This window comes from Drosophila tropicalis, unplaced genomic scaffold, assembly GCF_018151085.1.
Source record: "Drosophila tropicalis isolate 14030-0801.00 unplaced genomic scaffold, ASM1815108v1 contig_845, whole genome shotgun sequence".
Classification (NCBI taxonomy): Eukaryota; Metazoa; Arthropoda; class Insecta; order Diptera; family Drosophilidae; genus Drosophila; species Drosophila tropicalis.
Window position 1 is genome coordinate 8,940,464 of NW_027173338.1, and position 19,555 is coordinate 8,960,018.

Consider the following 19,555-nt stretch of genomic DNA (forward strand, 5'->3'; position numbering starts at 1 on the left):
ATATTAAAGCCACGAAAATGTATTTAAAAGCCAGAATACTTCTCGGACACTTGAAGGATCAGGATCAGCATCAATAGCCTTGTTGATCTAGCCGTGTTTGTCTGTCTCGTATAAATGTCTAGATATTCGAGATTATAAAAGAAAGAGTCACCTACATACATAGTTCACGTAGTCCCAAGACTACCCAAGCACCTTTCGCTACTCCTTCCGGCCCTGTGATTTGAAGAAAATAGTTCTCCCTTATTGGCACACTAATATTTATATTAAAATCAACCAGTATTTACCAAATTTTACCAAAATCAGATGAAAAGTACCGAAGTTTTGCCGCCGAAGTTTCCCGATGTCGGCTGCAGAGTGCACGTGTGCTTGTAAGAATGAGCGACAAGCCTATGCTTGCTAAAGCAGCATTTTAAAATAAATTATATTTTTTTTCCACTCGGTGTAACCAAGTCGGCTAGACGAAATACTTTATTGCCCCGTTGCCTAGACGCGCGCGCCTCGCTTCGCGTAATTTCACACGAAACGTGACGATGACAATGACAACACACAGACACACCTCCCCCCGAATATAACGCGCACGCCCCCCTTTTTGCCTACCTTATCGGGACATAACCATCATCAAGCAACCCCTCTGCTGCAATTGATATTTCACAAAAGATAAGCGCAATTTCACAAAACGTTTAGAGGGAACGCTCTTTTGCAGCTACTCCGCGATTTCTCTCCATATGTGTATGTATATATATACATATACATACATACATATGTACATATGTGTGTACTTAAAAAAAAAAAAATTAAGCCAAATGTGCGCAATTAAAGTGAGTAATACGGTGCCGTCCACCAACCAACCAATCAACTGGCAGGCAGCGCAGCACAAATCGACACACAATGGGCTCCAATCGCACAATGAGCCATCAAAAATCGCAATATTTATTTTTAATTGCACAAAGTTCAATGAAAAAGTTAAATGATTATTGTGTTCTCTCTGGCAGTTGGTTTTTTTTTTTTTTTGATTTGATTTTTTTGTTATTATTTAGCTGTCCGATAATTGCTTTTTGTATTAACCCCTTCTGTGTGAGGAGAGCACAGAATGTGGGGGTCGAGGGGTCTTATCTTGTCGCAATCAATTGGGTAACTGCTAACTAGAAAGAGGAAGCAAAAGTCAGTTAGTTAATCAGTTCAATCAGCTACATTTTGGAAGCTATTTTCTATTCAAAGGGACCCACAAAATAATCATTATTAAGTGGATTGTAAAAAAATATACATATTTTCACGATTGCATTGACACTTTGATTTTGCGAAAACTGGGAAAAAGATGTTTTCGATTGGATGCTATTAGCATTTATTAAATAAATGAATAATAAATTAACAAAACTTAATTAAAGTATACTCATCAATAGTAATAGAATGGATCTCCTAATTAGCATATATGTACATATGTATTTAAGTTCATTCCGTAAAGTCAAGCAGTGATTTCTTATATACTGATTTGGTGAACAGCTGACTGAAAGCATCAGCTGTTTAAAGTATTTCTTAATTAAAACTATATAAAATTTTTGTGATTAGCTGATTAGAACTTCTGTCTACTTCAGCTGATTGATCTAAAGCAGCTCCTCTAGAGTAATGTATTGAAAATATCTTTAATTTTACTAAATCGTATATGTATAAACGAATAACAGTTTTGAATAGAATAGCAATAGAAAGAACAAAAAATTAAACACACTAGAAATCAGCTGACATATAGCCTTTAAAATTCTATTTCAATTTAACTTTGCATTTCACCCGCCAAATTTTTATAATCGTTTCGTCCCACTGTGTGTCATCGGACTGACGTTGACGTTGACGCTGACTCGCCGACTGAAGTTGAGTGTGTTGACTGAAAATTAGCTGCGCTTAGCAACAGTTCTTAAACTGAACTAAACTACTTGGTGTGCCGCCTTGCCTTTACTTTATGCCACGCCGAATAACGCAAAATTCGCAAAGTTCGATGGATGTGCCATGTATGTATGTGGGTTTTTCCCACTGCAGTCGACAGAGATGTCGACGTCAACGCCGACGCCAACGGCAATTAGATTCATATATATTTTTATGCGATTACCTCACTAATGCATACAATGTGCTAATAAATACTTCTCCTCCACCCTGCTGTTGGTTTTTCTTGCAGTTGGTGCAACAGCAGCGGCAGCGGCGGCGGGTACAGCCCATCATGGTCATATTGCTGTGGAGGGGCGCAAACCAAAATTGCGCCGTTTCAACTCCCACGACACTAGCTCCAATATGTTCTCGGTGGCTGATTTTGAGAATGCTCGACTGGCACGTCGCAATGAGATCGAATTGAAGCAACGTTTGGCTCGACGCCTGCGTAATAGTGCCAACGGTAGCTATGGCCTTGGTGCAGGAGGTGGAGCCGGTTCCTCTTGTGGTGGTGCTGCTGGTTATTTGGCTGGCTACTCTTGGTTAAATGGCAGTGGCGATTACTCTACGGGGGATAGCAAAACCTCCAAGGGTAGCAGTGAGGTAAGTATCTACTCTTTGCACTAGGTTTAACGTGTCTTTGATATTAATTTTTTTGTTTTTGGCTGCAGGATCCTCTGCCTGCTGATATATTCCTTGAGCGTTACTCATTGCCCAGGGTTGTACGTATACAGTGTATTAGAAAGAGTTCCAATGAAACTCTACAGTCCAGCTCATCGAATGGCTCCTCAACAACAACAGCTGCCTCAAGTAGCAATTCATCGACAGGCTTAAAGAATACAGCCAACTCAGTTGATCCCGCTGGCACTAATTCATCCTCAAGTGCTGGAAGTGGCAATAATAATAATAATCATAATAGTAATAATAGTAATAGTGGCCCTCCGCCCACACATGATGAGTTATTTCTGCTCTATAGGCTTGTACGCCAAAGACACATCTATCATGGACACAATGCTAAAACACAGGCCTCACAGCGTAAGAAAACGGTGCTAATACCTCAAGAATTTCCAGGTGAGTAATACAATCACTAAACTATAACGGGTTGCCGAATTTGTCAAGCTCTTGCTTATAGTGAAATTCAACTTTTGTAATCTAATCTCTGTAAGGATTTTTTTAAACTCTTAAGTGGTTGGTTCTTGTCTATGAAATTTTATAAACTGATTAAAAGATAAAGAAGGGATTGTTTAACAAATGTAATTGACAACAAATACCCAGATGGTAGTCATCCTACAATTAATAGTTAGTGCAGAAAGATCTTTTCAAATTTTTTATAGTTTTAAATTTCACTAATAGTATTGTGTAACACAATGAGTCTCCCTGCTAGTTGAAAAAAAAAAGTTATTAGTTGCATTTAGCGGCAATATTCAAAGCCCAGCTCGATTAGATACGATCGTTAGTCGTTAGCATATTGAAAGTATTCTCATGACAAATGCATTTACCACACAAATTATCATACACATATATATAGGTATATATAATCTAGTCTCGTCGTAACTAACTAAATTAGTTTCTCTATATATGCAAGTGTATTTAGGACTCGGTAATAGATGATGATGAGTGACATGAGGCTTGCCACCAAATGACTCGCTTATGTACATCTCCCACTCAATTTTTGCGCTTTTGTAATTTGCGTGACACAGTCAACACAAAACACATACAGTTCAACAATGAAAAGTAATCGCAACTATTGCTCATCTCCCTAACCCATTATGCAACAGACAATATGTGAAGTGAAGTTTTTGGGGGGTGGGTGGGAGATTGGACCCAGTTGGCCCACTGTAGTCACCGATGGTGACTTCTTTCCCTGCGGGCGGCAGCTGGTGGTCTGCCCAGGCCTGGGCATTGTTTTAAGCCAACCGCCACGCCATGTGACTTTTCACAGCCATTTGGCAAGGCGCAAAGTAAACCAATGTGTGCAAATATTATGCAAGGTTTCACATTTTTATTTAATAGCCTAGACAGACAGACAGAGAGACAGACATCAAAAGGGTATTTTAGTTTCCATTGCTAAATGTAATGGCAACTAAAAAATTTATGAAGATTAATTTTTTTTAATCCTTAACTATAGCAAATAAATATGGAGCAATTACATTAATTTTCATGTTATTTTACTCAAATATATATTTATTTTATTATTGTGCGTATTTTATTATTGTGGTATTTATGTTTCATATTTAACAACTTGACCTCAAGCTTGAAAAACTCTAAAATATAATTATTCTTTTATTTTTTAAACCCTACAATTAAGTTTTGTAGTTTTTTTATTAACACAATTTTTAGTTTTGAAATTTAATTTCGAGCGAAAATTATTTTAATTTTCTTTTTCATTATTTATTCTTTTTATCGTGAAAATAATTATACATTTAAATCTAAATTCGATAAGCATAAAGAAAACTATTTCTGATAAAGAATGAGAATGAGATTTTTCATGATAAATTTGGAAAATGAGTCCAATGGGATTGCATAAAAGCCAAAATTTGTGTAATAGGCACTATAAAGCGTTTCTGACTTTATTCTTGTTCCGATAAAGTTTCGGACCTTATAATATATCAAGTTTCTCTATTTCTCACTATTGCAAAAGCTAAACCTATGAAAATTTAGGATGTGTTAGGTGAAACATGCTGAATGTACATAAATTATGATTTTTCTCACACAAATGTAGTTCTCTTGCAAAATTTCAAATATTTGAAATACTAATATTTCTTATTAATATCTATCGAAAAAATTTCATAAAAATCAAATAACAATTTGCCAAGTTATGCGCAGAAACATTTTGAACAAGTTTAACAAAAGGGCAGAGTTGGCCGTCAAGGGCGCTAATGTTCCTAACGGATTAAAGGAGGTCTGAGCCTGTATCTGTATCATGTTTAAGCAATTCCTCTCTATTTTAAAATAGTTGATTCCCTTGAATTTAAAATTGTTGTCAGAGATGAAATGAAAGAATAAACAAAACAGCTAATATACATGACCATTTTAGGCGCTCAGATCCCAAAGATAACGTTTTTGTAAAGGACATCTTTATAGCTCTTTTTTCCATTTGACTCTTAAAAATCTCTTTATTGTTTATGACATGACGTAGCAGCTCGATTGATGTGTTAATATGAAAGCGCTACGAACATTGCAGAGTTAATTGTTTATTTCCAGTAAAATAAAATGAATATATTTTCTTATCAAATGTGATTTCAACAGTTTAAATATACATTTATTTATAGTCGCCATTAGATTAATAACTTTTATGCTATTTCTTTTATTTACAGGCTACTTTTCGATGTTGAATGAAAAGGGTCTGCCCATGGCGACGCAATACAACTCACTGATGCAATTGGTGCGCGAACGAGTCTATAAATTTGCCTCGGTTGATAATATGCCAGCCTTTACGGAATCCTCGCCTAGCAATGCCAGTAGTCCCATACATGAAGGTTGCCTGCCAGTCATCAAAGGACGGCCACAGTATGTGAAAACCACAGCACGAGGTGGACAAGTTTTTCGCCTGCTCGCCGTATTCGAAGATGGCAAACAGGAACACCAACAACAGCAAGGTGGTGGCAATGTGTTGTCATCGTCAGGTGGATCAGCGGCAGCAAATGGATCAAAACCTCATGGCCATATTGGACGGGAGAAGGAAAAGGGAAGATATGCCCAGTTGCTGAACGAGAATCGTCAAGTTTTGTACGTACCGCTCGCCACCAAAGGCAAGTTCTATGAGATTGAGCCGGGGATACCACAATTGCTGCAGAAGCTAAGCGATGTCCAAAGGAAATTGAATCCCGAGTGTGTTTATCGTTTGGGAGCTTTAGTGTCCGCGGCAAAACAATTGCCGTTAACTTTGCGCTACATTTCTGGACCTCAAGGGGCCGATATACCCGAACAGCTTTGTATTAGTCAAGTGAGCAAAGAGGACGTCATAATCGGTTGTCCCATTGAAGAAGCAGAGAGTCAGAATCCATTGCAGCTGAGAAAGATCTATCTAAATCGTGATATGCAATTGCTGAGAAGTTATTTGGGTTTCGATTCCGAACAAAGAATGCTTGCCAATGCAAATGTCCAGAATATGCTTAAATTCTGTCAATTTAATTGTGATCAATTTTTAAAATTGGTTGAAATTGAGCTAATGCAAAGATCTGAACGTTCCGGCAGTAAGAGCAGAGAAGGTTTACGAATTTTGAAGCCCTTGCATTTTCCAAAATTACTGCGCCGAGAAAAAAGTACCATGGCTGCCCATGAGAAAGAGGATTCGATTATATTTCTAAGTAAATCGGATCTAGAGCATATGGAGGCCAAAGAAGCAGCCGCTGCCGCCGCCGCAGCTGCTGCAGCATCAACGGCATCAAGCGGGGATCACAGCTCTAATCGCATTTCGGAACGTATGAAGGTCTTTCAATCGACGAAAAAGAAATGGTTTCGCAAGCACCAGCATCATCAACAGCAACAACAACAGCAGCAGCAGGATAAGACACAGTCTGAATTGGAACTGGATGAGCAGACAAAACGGATGAGCATGGAGCGTTATACAGACATGTCTAAATTATTGCAGGAAAGATTTGGTTCTTTTGCGGGAGAGCCAAATGAACGAGATGCAGATGCTGTGTCCTTAAATAGCGGTGTTGATGGCATTGGAGGAGCCTCCGATACAGAAACCACCACGCTTACCACAACATTGGAACCCAAATCCTTGGATACTCTATTGCAAAAGTCCATGTCGTTGCAGGATATCGAACTTTTGAATGGCCAACGCAAGGCCACACGTCCGGATCTGCTTAGCGATGCGATTAGCGAGGCCGGCACTGAACTGGAAGATTTAGAGAATCAAACACCACCACCTCAATCGTTTATCACCGAGAAGCTGTACAATGAGTTTCATGTAAAGACCCGTCAATATAGCAAATCCTCATCAAGTCTCCATCAAATGAGGCACTTTTCCTTGCCTCAGAAATTGCAACTGCACGAGGAAGATGAACGTGAAAAGCGTTCGATGAGCCGCTTTAAGGCTCAGCAGCAATCGCTTGGTAAAGTACCCATCACCGGTCGTCGGGCAGCTGGCGGAGTAAGTTTGCTAGGTGGCGGCGGTCTTTCAGCAGCATCGGCGGCTTCTGCTCTATTATCACCAACGGTTTTACCTTCACCGACATCGCTGGTGGAAGATGATCTACCCTATTCAAGTGTACGTGACTCTCTGGTCATATCGAGCGATAATAGTCTTGAGGATTATTCCAATCAAAATTGTCGCACTAATGGCGGAACATCGTCGCTACCAGCTAGCGCTGTGGTGGACTATACCAAGGAGAATATTTATGCAGAAATTTGCCCACCGCACCACACCTTCGCGGGAGCCACTCTGGTCACACGCATACAGGATGCAGATGCGGATGATGAAGATGGAGATTATGCATCGCTCAGGTATCCAGTGCCAGGAGCCAGCAATGGACCACAATCGGTTAGTCGCATTGAGATTAATGGAGCACAAGCCACAAATAGCGCCATTAGCTATCATACTGTTTATTTGGGTGAAGAACCATTGGGCGAGAGGCATGCGGCCCACATTACAACCGTGGAATTGGCCGGTGAGGAAAACATTTACAATACGCTCAAATGATGACTCATGTGATTCCGGCGACGTAAATTAGCCGGCGGAAAAGGGCTGTTTTAGAAACAAACAAATCCACACACATACACACACACACACACACAAATAATAGAATGATTAGCGCAAGTGTTTTGGGGCCCCGAAAAGGGAGCAAGCAAGAGGATTAATAATTTCTTTCGAATATTAAGTCAGAATCAATGAATGAAATGAAACATTTGCAAATCTTCCTAGTATACGATCATTGATGCATCTCCCATTCAAAAGTATTATATTAAACTATATGATTTTTTTTTTAAATTTCCTCTTTTTTAATATGCAAAAGTATTAACATGAAATTAATTTAAAAAAACGATTTGAGTTTACGAACGCAAATCGTAATTGCAATCATATCAATCTTAATTCATTTCTAGTTCTTGTTGCCACCCAATTACATACATACATATACGCAAATATATATAAGAGTATATAATATCAAGCAATAAGTCCGTAAATAATTTTATGTTCTCATTTCGGATGCAACTCTATTTAGTAATAAACTCTCTAAACAAATATCTCACTAAGAAACATTTAAAAAACTTTGTTGTCAAGTGCTTCAAAAATGAATTGAAATTTATTTTAAATTTGTTAACTCAAAATAATTTATACTAAAATGTTAAGTGTCACATTGTGATTGGAATAATTTCAAAATCTATTTTTGTTCAATAACTTAATTTCACAAAAGTGTGAAACAGATTTATGAAGAAAGATCTTATCAAAAAAGAAAAAAAAAACTTTAAGTATTAGTCTTAAAGCAATAATATATACATATGTATGACCTTTATTCATTCGGAAACCCCATTCTCTTGCTGCTGCTTGCTTGTTTGCCCCTGCCCCTGCCCCTCCCCCTTGGGCAATCATCACACCCAAATAAAAATACAAACAATAAACAAACAAACATTAAGGCGAAACTGCACAAAAACAGAATACACAAAAATAATTCACAAACTATACACACATGAATATATCTACAGATATATGTATGTATCTGGATTTTTTGTTAATTGATAAGAAAAGCGAAACGCAATTTATTTTTACACGCGAACAAACATTTGTATTGCAATTTGAAATAGAATTTTAATCTGATATAAGTAGAAAAAGAAGAAGCAAAAAATACGAAGAATGCGAAGACGAAAAACCAATTCAATAACAAGTATAAATCTCTGTCATTAATAAATAGACACATATACAAATATATATATATTATATAGAAATACATTTGTAGCTTGTAGTGTTTAGCATATGGAACAATTTTTGTAAATGAGAGAGAGACGTCCGCGTGGGCGACGAAAAACCCCTTAGAAATGACAACTCAAATTCTAATATTATTATTGATTATTATTATTACAACAACAACAACAGCAAACCAAGAATGGAATACAAGAAACCAAGTGAAGACAAGCAATTTGTATTATATATAGGCTATTATATTCCCCCTCCCCCACACACACACACACTAAAAATGCGAAAACAAAAAAATTATCCTCTGAAACTGAACATTTTTTGGAAATTGCAATATTATACAACTGTATACATTATATTATATACATATATATATATTATATTAAAACTTACATAATTACATACATAACATACATATATATTATACATACATACACATACATACATACATAAAACATAGAAATCTTAGTGCAAACCTAAGGTATTATTAGCTTATAGGCAATCAACAACAAGTCAAATCAAATACATTTACAACTAACATAGAATATACATATATAATATATAATAATAATATACAACAAACTTATAGCATGAAATTTTAGGACAAGACGCCCAAAACTCTTCACGATCTCCTTGTATATTTTTGTTTGTTTTGTTTTGGCTTAATTAACTAAATTTTTGTGTTGGGTTATTGTTTTTCATTTCCCATGTCCCAAGAAAACAAAAAAAAACGTAATGCAATTCATAAAGTTCTCAATTTCGTTTCGTAATGAAGCCAAAAAAAAAAAAAATCAGTTAAACAAATCATCGATTAACTAAAGTTTTATAAATTTTGGCGAAATAATGAAACGATGCTCTCTTAAAAAAAAAGGCGATTGAAAATATTTTGACATGTTTGGTTAAAAAAAACATATACTTATAAATATTATGATATAGTTTGTCCGATTTGTCTGTATATATATAAATGTTATCTTTGGTCATTGTCAATTCAAGTCTCAGTAATACCAATTAAGCTTTTGTAATTTCTAGTCCTCAATTGAAAACATGTCAAAACCTTTTCAGAATCAATATATATAAACTGTGAAATCGGCTCTACCCATCGATTTTTTCAAAATATATACATATTTTCAAATTGGGTAAAAAATATATGAGAAAAAATTATAATTTAGCAAGAATTTATTATTATAATTATTATTTTTTTTAATTTGTAAAACTTTCTTGTCTTGAGTTGAATACAACAATTAATTTTTTTATTTGAACACACAAAAAATTCTAAAACAAAAACCAAAAACTCTTTCATTTTCATATGACAATTTTGGGGGGCCTAAAATGGACGATAAAAAAAAAAGGTAAATATTATCAGACTAACAATAAATTAAGACGAATATCTTAGAATATTCGCCTTGGCACTGCTATTGACTTCAATTTTTTCCTTGTCGTAAACCCATCGGTGTGTGTAGAATGTATATTAGAAGAGCAAAGAAACTAATAAAATGTATTATACATATATCTCTAGATTTTAGATAAAAATGGTGGAGCCCTGTATAAAACTGAAGCAATACTCACAAAATAGCTATGATACTAGTTGTAATAACCGAAACAAAAACATGAAAAAGATGAAAATAAAAAATTGACAATGTCGATGTCCAAACAAAAAAAAAGAAATGGAACAACAAGTTCAGTCAGTGTGTGTGATAGTAGCTAAGTAAACAGAGAAATAAAATATTCGAAAACTATATACTTATATATATTTAAAAAGGCAGAGACAGAGAACGATATAGACAAACAGAGAGAGAGAGACAGAGATGTCTCATATATAGATCGAACTGAGCACACCCAATATATAATGCAGAATTTGATAAGACACATAAATATATATATATATATACCTAATAAGTCAGGCTTCATGGTAGCTGCAAGGGTGATAAATACGATATGATGATAATGATCCAACTCACTTATCTCTCTTTAATGAATCAGTCTTAACTTATCTAAGTCTAAGAATAACATAACCCGCCAGCATATATAATACATACAAAATTATATGTATAAATTGGTGTGATACAAAATGTATAACCTAGTTAAACGAAACAAAAACAAAAGTCTAAGAAAAATGTCAGTTTTGAATTTTTGCTTATAGAGCACTTTAGAGATTAACTTAAGAGTTGAGATAGTTGAACAGAGGGAAGAGGCAATTTAAACAAAATAAAAAGACAACAAATTTTTTGCTTTAAGGTGAACTATACAATACGAAAAGTATGAGAGTAAAACAAACAAATAAACAACACAATTTTTGCATGTAATATCTACATATACACACACACATACATACATACATTATACTGTTAGCTAAAACATTTTCAAAAGTCGCAAAATGCATTATCAGGGATTTTTGAATGGAACGGCTCAAAAATATAAAATACAAAAATAATATTATTAAAAAAACCGAGAAAAACGATAAACGAGTGGAAAAGAATTGAAAAGAAAGCCCCCATTAAATGCCGCCCGTGCAGAGCAATACAAATTACAAAAATAATATTAAATAATATTTATATATATTTACGTATTACGTGCATACACAGACACACACAAAGAAACGTAAAACAAAAATACATACATACATACCATATGAATAGAGAAAGATCAATTTTATTATTATTATTATTACAAAAGAAAACAAAGGAAAAAAAAACAAAAAAAAAGTTATCATGTTTTTGGTGTCTATGTTATAATCCCTTAGAAATTTTCACACAATTTAATCAATATAGAATTCCAACAACAACTTGGTAGATTGAACCCTTAACACAAATTGAGCAACAACAACAAATATACCAACAACATACATACATATGCATAAAAAAAATAAATATATATATACAAAAAAAATATATAACATTTCCAATTACATAGAACCTTGTAGCACTTTTAGAAATTCACAAAAACAAAACAAAAACTTTGATAAGAAAAGTAAAGAAATGAAAGTTGCAACAAATTTTATTTGAACTGAATGTTTTTAAGACGATGATGAGCCATGGCTTTGAGTCATTGGCAAGACTGAATTGATAAGATGACAACAACAAAAAAAAAAACAAGAAAAATGTTTTGGTATTGGGTACACTCAAACACACACACACACACACATACATAAACACAAACTAGTATGATATTATTGTTGTAGTAGATCAACTTTTTCTAAACCAACCAAAAATATTGAAAAATAAAAACCCTTTTTAACATTAGCTTAAACCCCGACCTCTGCGAATCGAGATGAAAAACTAAAACATTTTTGAGGCCACCCAATCAATTCTAGCAATTAACAAATTTATATTTCACGTTATACTTACGCACATATGTACATATGTATGTGTGTGTGTGTGTGTGTGTGTATGTATTATACATACATACCTACACACACACACACATTGTATGAGGGTGACTAGATAAAGAATGAAAAGGAAAAACAAAACTCTTTGGCATAACAAATTTCAATGAATATATGAAAGTGAAATAAATAAATACAATACAATTTGGAAAACTGTTTTGAATTATTTTAATGGTGGTTATAAACTGAATAAGAGATGAGATAATGGTAATAACTTTATGGTTTATATATAGTTTTCATCATGATATTTAATTGATTTTTTTCAAATATATTAATATAAACTGATTTAAATGGAACATAATCTGGACTATATTTTAATCATAATTACTTTTAATGGACAATGGAAATATTTCTAGCAGAAATAGGTGCACTTAAGTGAAATAAAGCCTGCTTTTAGGGGTCAAAAAGATTTTTGATTATGTAAAAATCTGTCCACTGGCTATGGGAGGCTACTTAACAAGTTTTGAGGCATTAGCTTGTATAGTCTCTGAAAAGTCAGTTTTCATACGAACAGACATGAAAAAAACTTATGTTGTTTATCATTTTACTTAATGACTTACTGATCACTTGAAAATTTATTTGCATTACGTTGACTGCCTAAATGAGAGATAAAGTGGCTAACTTACCCAAAAGTTTTAGATTCCTGAGTAGTATCAATCGTTGAATTCCTGAAGCTTAAACTTATTTAAGAAAACCTTTCAGTTCTGTTTGTTTTAAGTACATCTCTGAAAGAATTTAACCCATAAAGTCAGCCCCGACAGTGGTGGATCCGCTTTTTGTTAGTTTTTTGCAAGTTTATTATCAATAGAAATAAATTCAAAATAAAAAAAAAAAACCCACCACATTTTAAAATAAGGAATGTGCAAAAATATTCGTTCATAAGTTAACAGCAAGTTCTCAGAACATTTAAAAATTTTCAAACGAGATTAGATAGTTGGACGTATCATCATTTGGCTATAAATTAGGGATACATTATAGTTATCGTTATCCCAACTACCCCAACTTATACCATTTCTGTCAGGAGCAATGCCATCTTCATGGAAAATTCCATTTAAAAAACTGAAAATGTAGAAATCAAATATCATAAAACACACGCGGATGGATAAGGATTCATTGGTTTTACCTGTAGCCACAGTTAGTATACCACCATCCACCACTCCCATCGTTAGGGCAATCGCCTTCTGAGTTGTCCCGATCACGAGTGGAAAACTTGCTGCCAACATGATCACTCAACGAATCGCCAGCTGTTCCAGTGTAGGCACCCAGCCAAGTTAATGGATAACTACTCTTCTCACTACCGACATTAAAGTCCTCATAGCGAGCATATCGTGTTATGCCCTTAACATCTCTTAGTTGTATATATAACTCATGAGGTCTAGCTCGTGTGATAGTATGCAATTGTTCCAAGCCAATAAAAAAATCAGCTCCACTATCACCGAACCCGTGTTTGTAGTCATCCCAGTTACGATCAAAGCTTACATTTCCATTCAATCGCCTTTGAATTACAGTCCAACCTGTTGGGGCCAACGAATCCGACTCGGACATGGAATTCCCAATTCGAGCTGCATCAATGAATTTTGTAAACAAAAGCGTGGCTATCCTTTCAGTGCTTTTCAAAATTTTATAACACTTTTCAAAGATTTGCTCATAGACATCAATTTGTTCATTGGGTTGAGGTTTAATCACATTATACAAATTATTAATGCATTGTTCTTCGGTTAAAACATTTTCAGCCTGAAACATTTGGCATTGATATTTATAAAGAATTTATTTCACTTATGGGAACTTATTCTTACAGCATCATCGCCTTGAATCTCTGTAGCTTTTATACCTTGGAATAATAGATAAATTGTTATTATAAAAAAAAGACTTTTCATCTTGAACTTGATTCTTTGAAAACTTTGAATAAACTGAAGTGAAATGTTCTATTTGTTCGACCTTTTATTATGAGCACCTCAGAATTGTAGTTATTATCAAATAGTACTTACAGACATCAAACTTGATCAACAACTAGAGTGACTAATACCTAGTTGGACAATTTACATACTCACAATTTTTTTTCCCAATAATCATTTTCCACTTAAAAGGGAAAAATTTAACAACAAATTATTCAGTTCGTTGCATTTTTTAATTAAATTGTTAATACATCTAAATTGCTATGGAAATAAGAACTTTTTTTCCCAACGATCGGTCAAAAAACTGCTACGATTGTAGGCCATTCTTAGCCTTATTAAAATAAAACGTTTTTCCACATTGATGGCTATAAGTAAACGTGAAAGTTAGTTAAAAAAATAAATATTAAGGTTCTTATTCAGAAATACAAGATTACTTAACATTCTGCTTAGTCATTTTTAAGATCAGTAGGGCAAGCAGTGCAACTTAAGAACGAATTGTGTTGCCTGCTTTCAGGGATTATTAGTGTGGGTTCATTTTTATACCGGGAAGTATCACATAAATTTAAGCTATACAGAGTGTGGAATGGAACCAAATCCTATATAATCCAAAGATCAAACTTGAGCATTATCAAATGAAATCACATGTTTAGAGATAGAATATATTAGATGTTCAATTGTTTTTTTTTTTTTTTTAATTATAAACGAAAAATTTAATTTGTTAATGACCTATTAAACATTTCCATACTAAATATAAAGAGTGAAGGTTATTAACTTTAAGAAAAAGTTAACATTCGTTAGCTAGTATCCAAACTCAATCAAATTCGCTCAGTTCGCGATTGATTTATATCATCCCAAACGAAATTCAAAAAGATTTCCTCCAATCTTGTTTGCGTTATGACATAATCTTCAATGTGGAGTCGCTCCCGATTACTTTCCATTAACTGAAAAATTTCAGACCACGCAATACTATCGCTTGGCAAAAGATAGGTAAGCATTTCATTAACCTCTTCTCTAAGAACTGCATCCGGAACTTTTTCAGCAATAAAATCCTTGATTTTCCGAACTCGTTTAGTATCATTGTTAATAACCTCTATGTCTTCGTTATTGAGTTCTTTACTTGGACGACGATTTTTACCTTTTCTTTCAATTTTTTCGTCATCTGTTTCAATATTTGTTTCAGCATTTGTTGTGTAGTACGCAGAAGTATTAGTCTTCGACTGATTGCCAGAGGTATTGTCAGCGTTTGAAATATCCGAAGATTCTGAACTCCCTACGGATATTTCTAACTTTTCGTGGGCAACTTTGACTCGGATTTTCAATATTAGGCCGTTGGAATAATTATTTTTAATTTGCTGTATAGAACCAATGCATTTTAATTGACCACTTATCATAATGGCAATACGTGTGCAAAGAGCTTCACATTCTTCCATACTGTGAGTGGTTAGCACCGAGGATTTGCCATGACTACGTATGGTGGCAAGAATTTGCCAAAGCTGCCGCTGAGCCGATGGATCCATCCCACAAGTGGGCTCATCTAGATACAAGACCATGGGATTTCCAATGAAAGAAATGGCCACACTCAGCTTTCTCTTGTTACCTCCGCTGTAGTGTTTGACCCGTTTATCGACATGTGGCTGAAAACCAAAGAAATTGGCCAAGTCATTACAAATGCGTTTGATACGATATCGTTGGATGCATCTTAGTAGGCAAAAAATTCTCAATGTCTCTCGTCCTGTCAACTCCTCGAACAGCGCATTAAATTGTGGACAATAACCAATTTTTGGGAAGACCTTACGCATTTGAGTTTTTAGATTTAAGCCCACTACATATGCCGATCCTGAAGTTATTTTCGAATCACCGGTAAGCATTTTGAATGTTGTGGTTTTTCCAGCACCATTTATACCCAGCAGACCAAAACATTCACCATGATCGACGAAAAACGACAGATTATTAACAGCTATCAGTTTTCCATAACGTTTACTAATTGAATTCAGCACTAATGGCATTTGATTAAGTTGCTCGTCAGTGAAATTTTGTATCCTTTCAATTTCGCCTCGAATGCCATCCTTATACAGTGGATCTGATGATCTACTACCAGCACCTCCTTCACTTCGTCTCGACTTCCATTTACTTTTTAGAAATGCAAACGAATTTGAAACGAATTTAGCATCAATTGCCATCAAAATGAGAAACAAGCAGATAGCAACAACGACTAAAAATACAATCTCGGGCAGGATGCCAGGATGTCGCCATGCAAAATATCCAGGAATATTACAGCAAATTGGCACTTTTGCGCATATACTAGATGTCGAAAGTTTTTTAATACCTGAAAAACTGCAGCCCCGTCGTATATTGAAACCAATGTGGATATTATGCAAACCATTTGCCAAACAAAAATGTGGAAATATGCGAAAATACCAAGTCAGTTCATCGGCCGTATCTCTTAATTGAAAGCTCTCGAATTGCAGGGACAGGATCAGGGTAAAAAAAGCAGTTCCAGTCAAAGCTGTAGCTATGGCCGTACGTGTAAGTCCTGTGGCACCATCCATGAAAAAATATGATAACACATAACTCAAGGGCAATGCTGGAATTCCAAATATCAATAGAAAAACAAAATAACGTATGAGATCCGAGAAATGTGAATAGCCCAATTCTTGATATGCAGCAATTGTCAGTATATACAAAATCGCGATAAATATAAAGATAATATAGTCCCATACCCATTGACTAAACCAATATGAAAAAATATTGAGACCAGTGAGATATTGCAAAAGCTTGGCCCGTGTCGCCCGCTCTTTGATGACAGGCAGGACAAAGAAGGAGGTTATAAAACTCATGGTTAAGCTCACATTCAATGCAATTTCAGCTCCCAATTTCTGACCCTTATTTAGTCGCAAGGGCAAGGTGTCCTCGCTGTATGGCAAAGGTCCATTACACACAGCTGTTCCAGCATTCTCGCCCATATATTGTCGGGCAAATGCATTATGTAATACATTCAGAGTTAATGGAGCCGTATGAAATGGTTGATTGTTTAACCAAACTGTTAATTTGCTTTCATCAATGGTAACTCCAGCTATATATTTGGCATCTACCGTTTGTCTTTGCCCCTTCGCTGTATCCAATATAAACTCCTCAAAAGGCACATTATTAGTATTGATCAAGGTAAACCTAGCACCAAAACTCTCCACATAACTGGCATAGGCATTAGCCAGCGGTGAGTTGGAAGTTCTATCCTCTATGACAGCAACACTTTCACGATATTGCAAGGGTGAGATCAGAATTTCGGGCAATTCATAATAGATACGACCACCTCGTGAATTTATTATAATTAGCGAAGTAAATACTATGGGAATGAGTATCTGAAGTATTAAAACCCAATAGTTTCTCAATGTAATCCATACATTTTTATAGATTAGAGCCTGGCAATGCATAACGAAACGATAGCTAAAATTTCGATCGGGAAGTTTAAGATCAAAAATCGAAAGATTTCTAAATTGCCTTTGCTCTTCATTTTTGACATTCAAAGTATTCATTAGCTTATTCTTTGCCAGCTGAATTAATGAGTTCAGAACCGTTGAGTTGCCACCTTGGAATTTCAATCCATTTTCCACATTCATTTTCACGAAAACATCTTCAATGGTGGCCACACTTATGCCATATCCATCTAGTTTCAATCCGTGTGACCCTCGATCCAAGTCATTAAGTAGAGCTGCGTATTTCGAGGTGTACTCACTGGGTAATCTATAGATAACTTCGGATCCTATAGTACTTTCTGGTTCAATATTTGGAATATGTTTAGCCATCACTTCGGTTAGGGCATTAACATCGCAACCGTCTTCAGTAACGCATACCAAACGATAACCCAAGCCGTAACGTTTCTTTAGATCGAATGGGGTTCCATAGCATTGTAGTTCTCCATTCGACAATATGGCAATGCGATCACCAAGGACATTTGCCTCATCCATGTAGTGTGTAGTCAATAGGACAGTACGACCAATTTTCTCAGCCAACAGCAAGTCCCAGAGACGACGACGTCCTGCAGCATCGATGCCCGAACTGGGCTCATCACAGAGGACAGCCCGCGTATTGCCACATAGAGCACAGCAAAGACTTAGCTTACGTTTCATGCCCCCTGATAGATTTTTAGCAGTCACTTTGGATTTATGCTCCAGCTCCATTATTTGCATATATTTCTGTACCTCTCTCTCAACAGCCTCACCGCGTACGCCCTTCAAACGACTGAAAAATACAATATGATGCCGCACAGTCATATCGTTAAAGAGGACATCATGCTGGGGGCATATGCCCAGAGATCGGCGAGCGGCATCCACCTGTGTACATATGTCCTTGCCGTTTATGAGAGCTGTACCCGCTGTGGGTGGTATTATGCCCGTCAGCATATTGAGTGTAGTACTCTTGCCGGCTCCATTATGACCAAGTAGTACAGTGATCTCATTGCGATATAATTTTAAATTTAAATTCTTAACCACCTTATTTTCGCCATAGGTTTTTTGCAAATTACGCAATTCGATGCCAACATTATTTCGACTATTACTATTCGGATGGACTTTGTTCCCAAGAAGTGGCACATTTCCAATGTCCATTAATGGATTTCTACGTTTGAAAAGATCCCCCCAGAATTTACACTTAAGCGGATAATTCCAAGGACGTGCCGCACCATACGGACCAGGATATATCTGCTCTACATATAGACATATAATCATATAGACTAAGCCACTTAAACTCATCATAAGGATTATTTGATAAATTGCTAAAGAGTCATCGTCGGATACAGGTTTCATCATATTTGAAAATTGTAATCCGTCGCCAGTGGCTTCCCTGGCCATAATGACTTGGAAACCAAAGCCCAGGGCGGTATTTTGAAAGAAAAAACTCAGTATCAACTTGTCAGCAAGTGTCAAACGTTCGTAATAGTAATAGGCAAAGGAGTATGGTATGTAGGTGAGAAACCATAATATTCCAGTTACAGCCGCCGAGGTGCTGGCCTTTGAGAAGAATACACCAATCATGAAGCAAAAGCAAATGCAATTGGCCACATAGAAATGGAAAAATATCAATAATGGTACCCAGTTGGTATATGTCAGGATGGCTACCGATCCATCAAATTTAATCAGCAAGAGAAAAATCATAATTCCAACCATCAACATTAGCAAAATATAACTCTTTACATACCAAGCCGTCCAATGTAGCCAATTATGTATGCCCATCAATTTCATTATCTCTTTCAGTTGCAACTCCTTTTCGTTTGTCACATATTTGGCCACAAATGTGCTGGGATAAATGAAGCCAATTAATACGATGAATGGCAACAATTGTTGTAGGCCAGTCAACAGCGGATCCATGATATAGGGTATATACGGAAATCTTTGCATCTGAACATAAGGAAAATTCGTGTGTCCTGTTGCCAATTCTAGCCATGTCATGGTAATCGCATGTTGTATGGGCACAAATCCTTCCATAACATAACCAACTGGTACACCA

General features: G+C 35.6%; 2 protein-coding genes and 1 long non-coding RNA gene across 5 annotated transcripts in view; 1 reads left to right on the forward strand and 2 right to left on the reverse strand.

Annotated features, from left to right (window-relative positions):
- Positions 1–12,311, forward strand: part of B4 — a 53,846-nt gene extending 41,535 nt beyond the window's left edge. For all 3 annotated transcript variants that reach the window (XM_068294181.1, XM_068294182.1, XM_068294183.1), the window contains 3 exons: positions 2,165–2,517; positions 2,586–2,985; positions 5,232–12,311. In XM_068294181.1, the coding sequence (XP_068150282.1) occupies positions 2,165–2,517; positions 2,586–2,985; positions 5,232–7,567 (3,089 nt within the window). In that variant the 3' untranslated portion in view covers positions 7,568–12,311. The remainder of the gene's footprint in view (positions 1–2,164; positions 2,518–2,585; positions 2,986–5,231) is intronic.
- A 615-nt stretch (positions 12,312–12,926) lies between these two features.
- On the reverse strand, positions 12,927–14,062 carry LOC137581178 (uncharacterized). The gene is made up of 3 exons (XR_011033094.1): positions 13,955–14,062; positions 13,282–13,892; positions 12,927–13,217 (listed from the first exon to the last, which is right to left on the reverse strand). It is a non-coding gene; the product is annotated as an uncharacterized lncRNA (long non-coding RNA).
- A 680-nt stretch (positions 14,063–14,742) lies between these two features.
- LOC137580512 (phospholipid-transporting ATPase ABCA3-like) lies at positions 14,743–19,355 on the reverse strand. Its single transcript, XM_068294583.1, has 2 exons — positions 19,247–19,355; positions 14,743–19,059 (listed from the first exon to the last, which is right to left on the reverse strand). The coding sequence occupies exon 2, from the start codon at positions 18,898–18,900 to the stop codon at positions 14,869–14,871; it is 4,032 nt and encodes a 1,343-aa protein (XP_068150684.1). The 5' UTR covers positions 18,901–19,059; positions 19,247–19,355; the 3' UTR covers positions 14,743–14,868.
- Between the last annotated feature and the right edge of the window lie 200 nt (positions 19,356–19,555).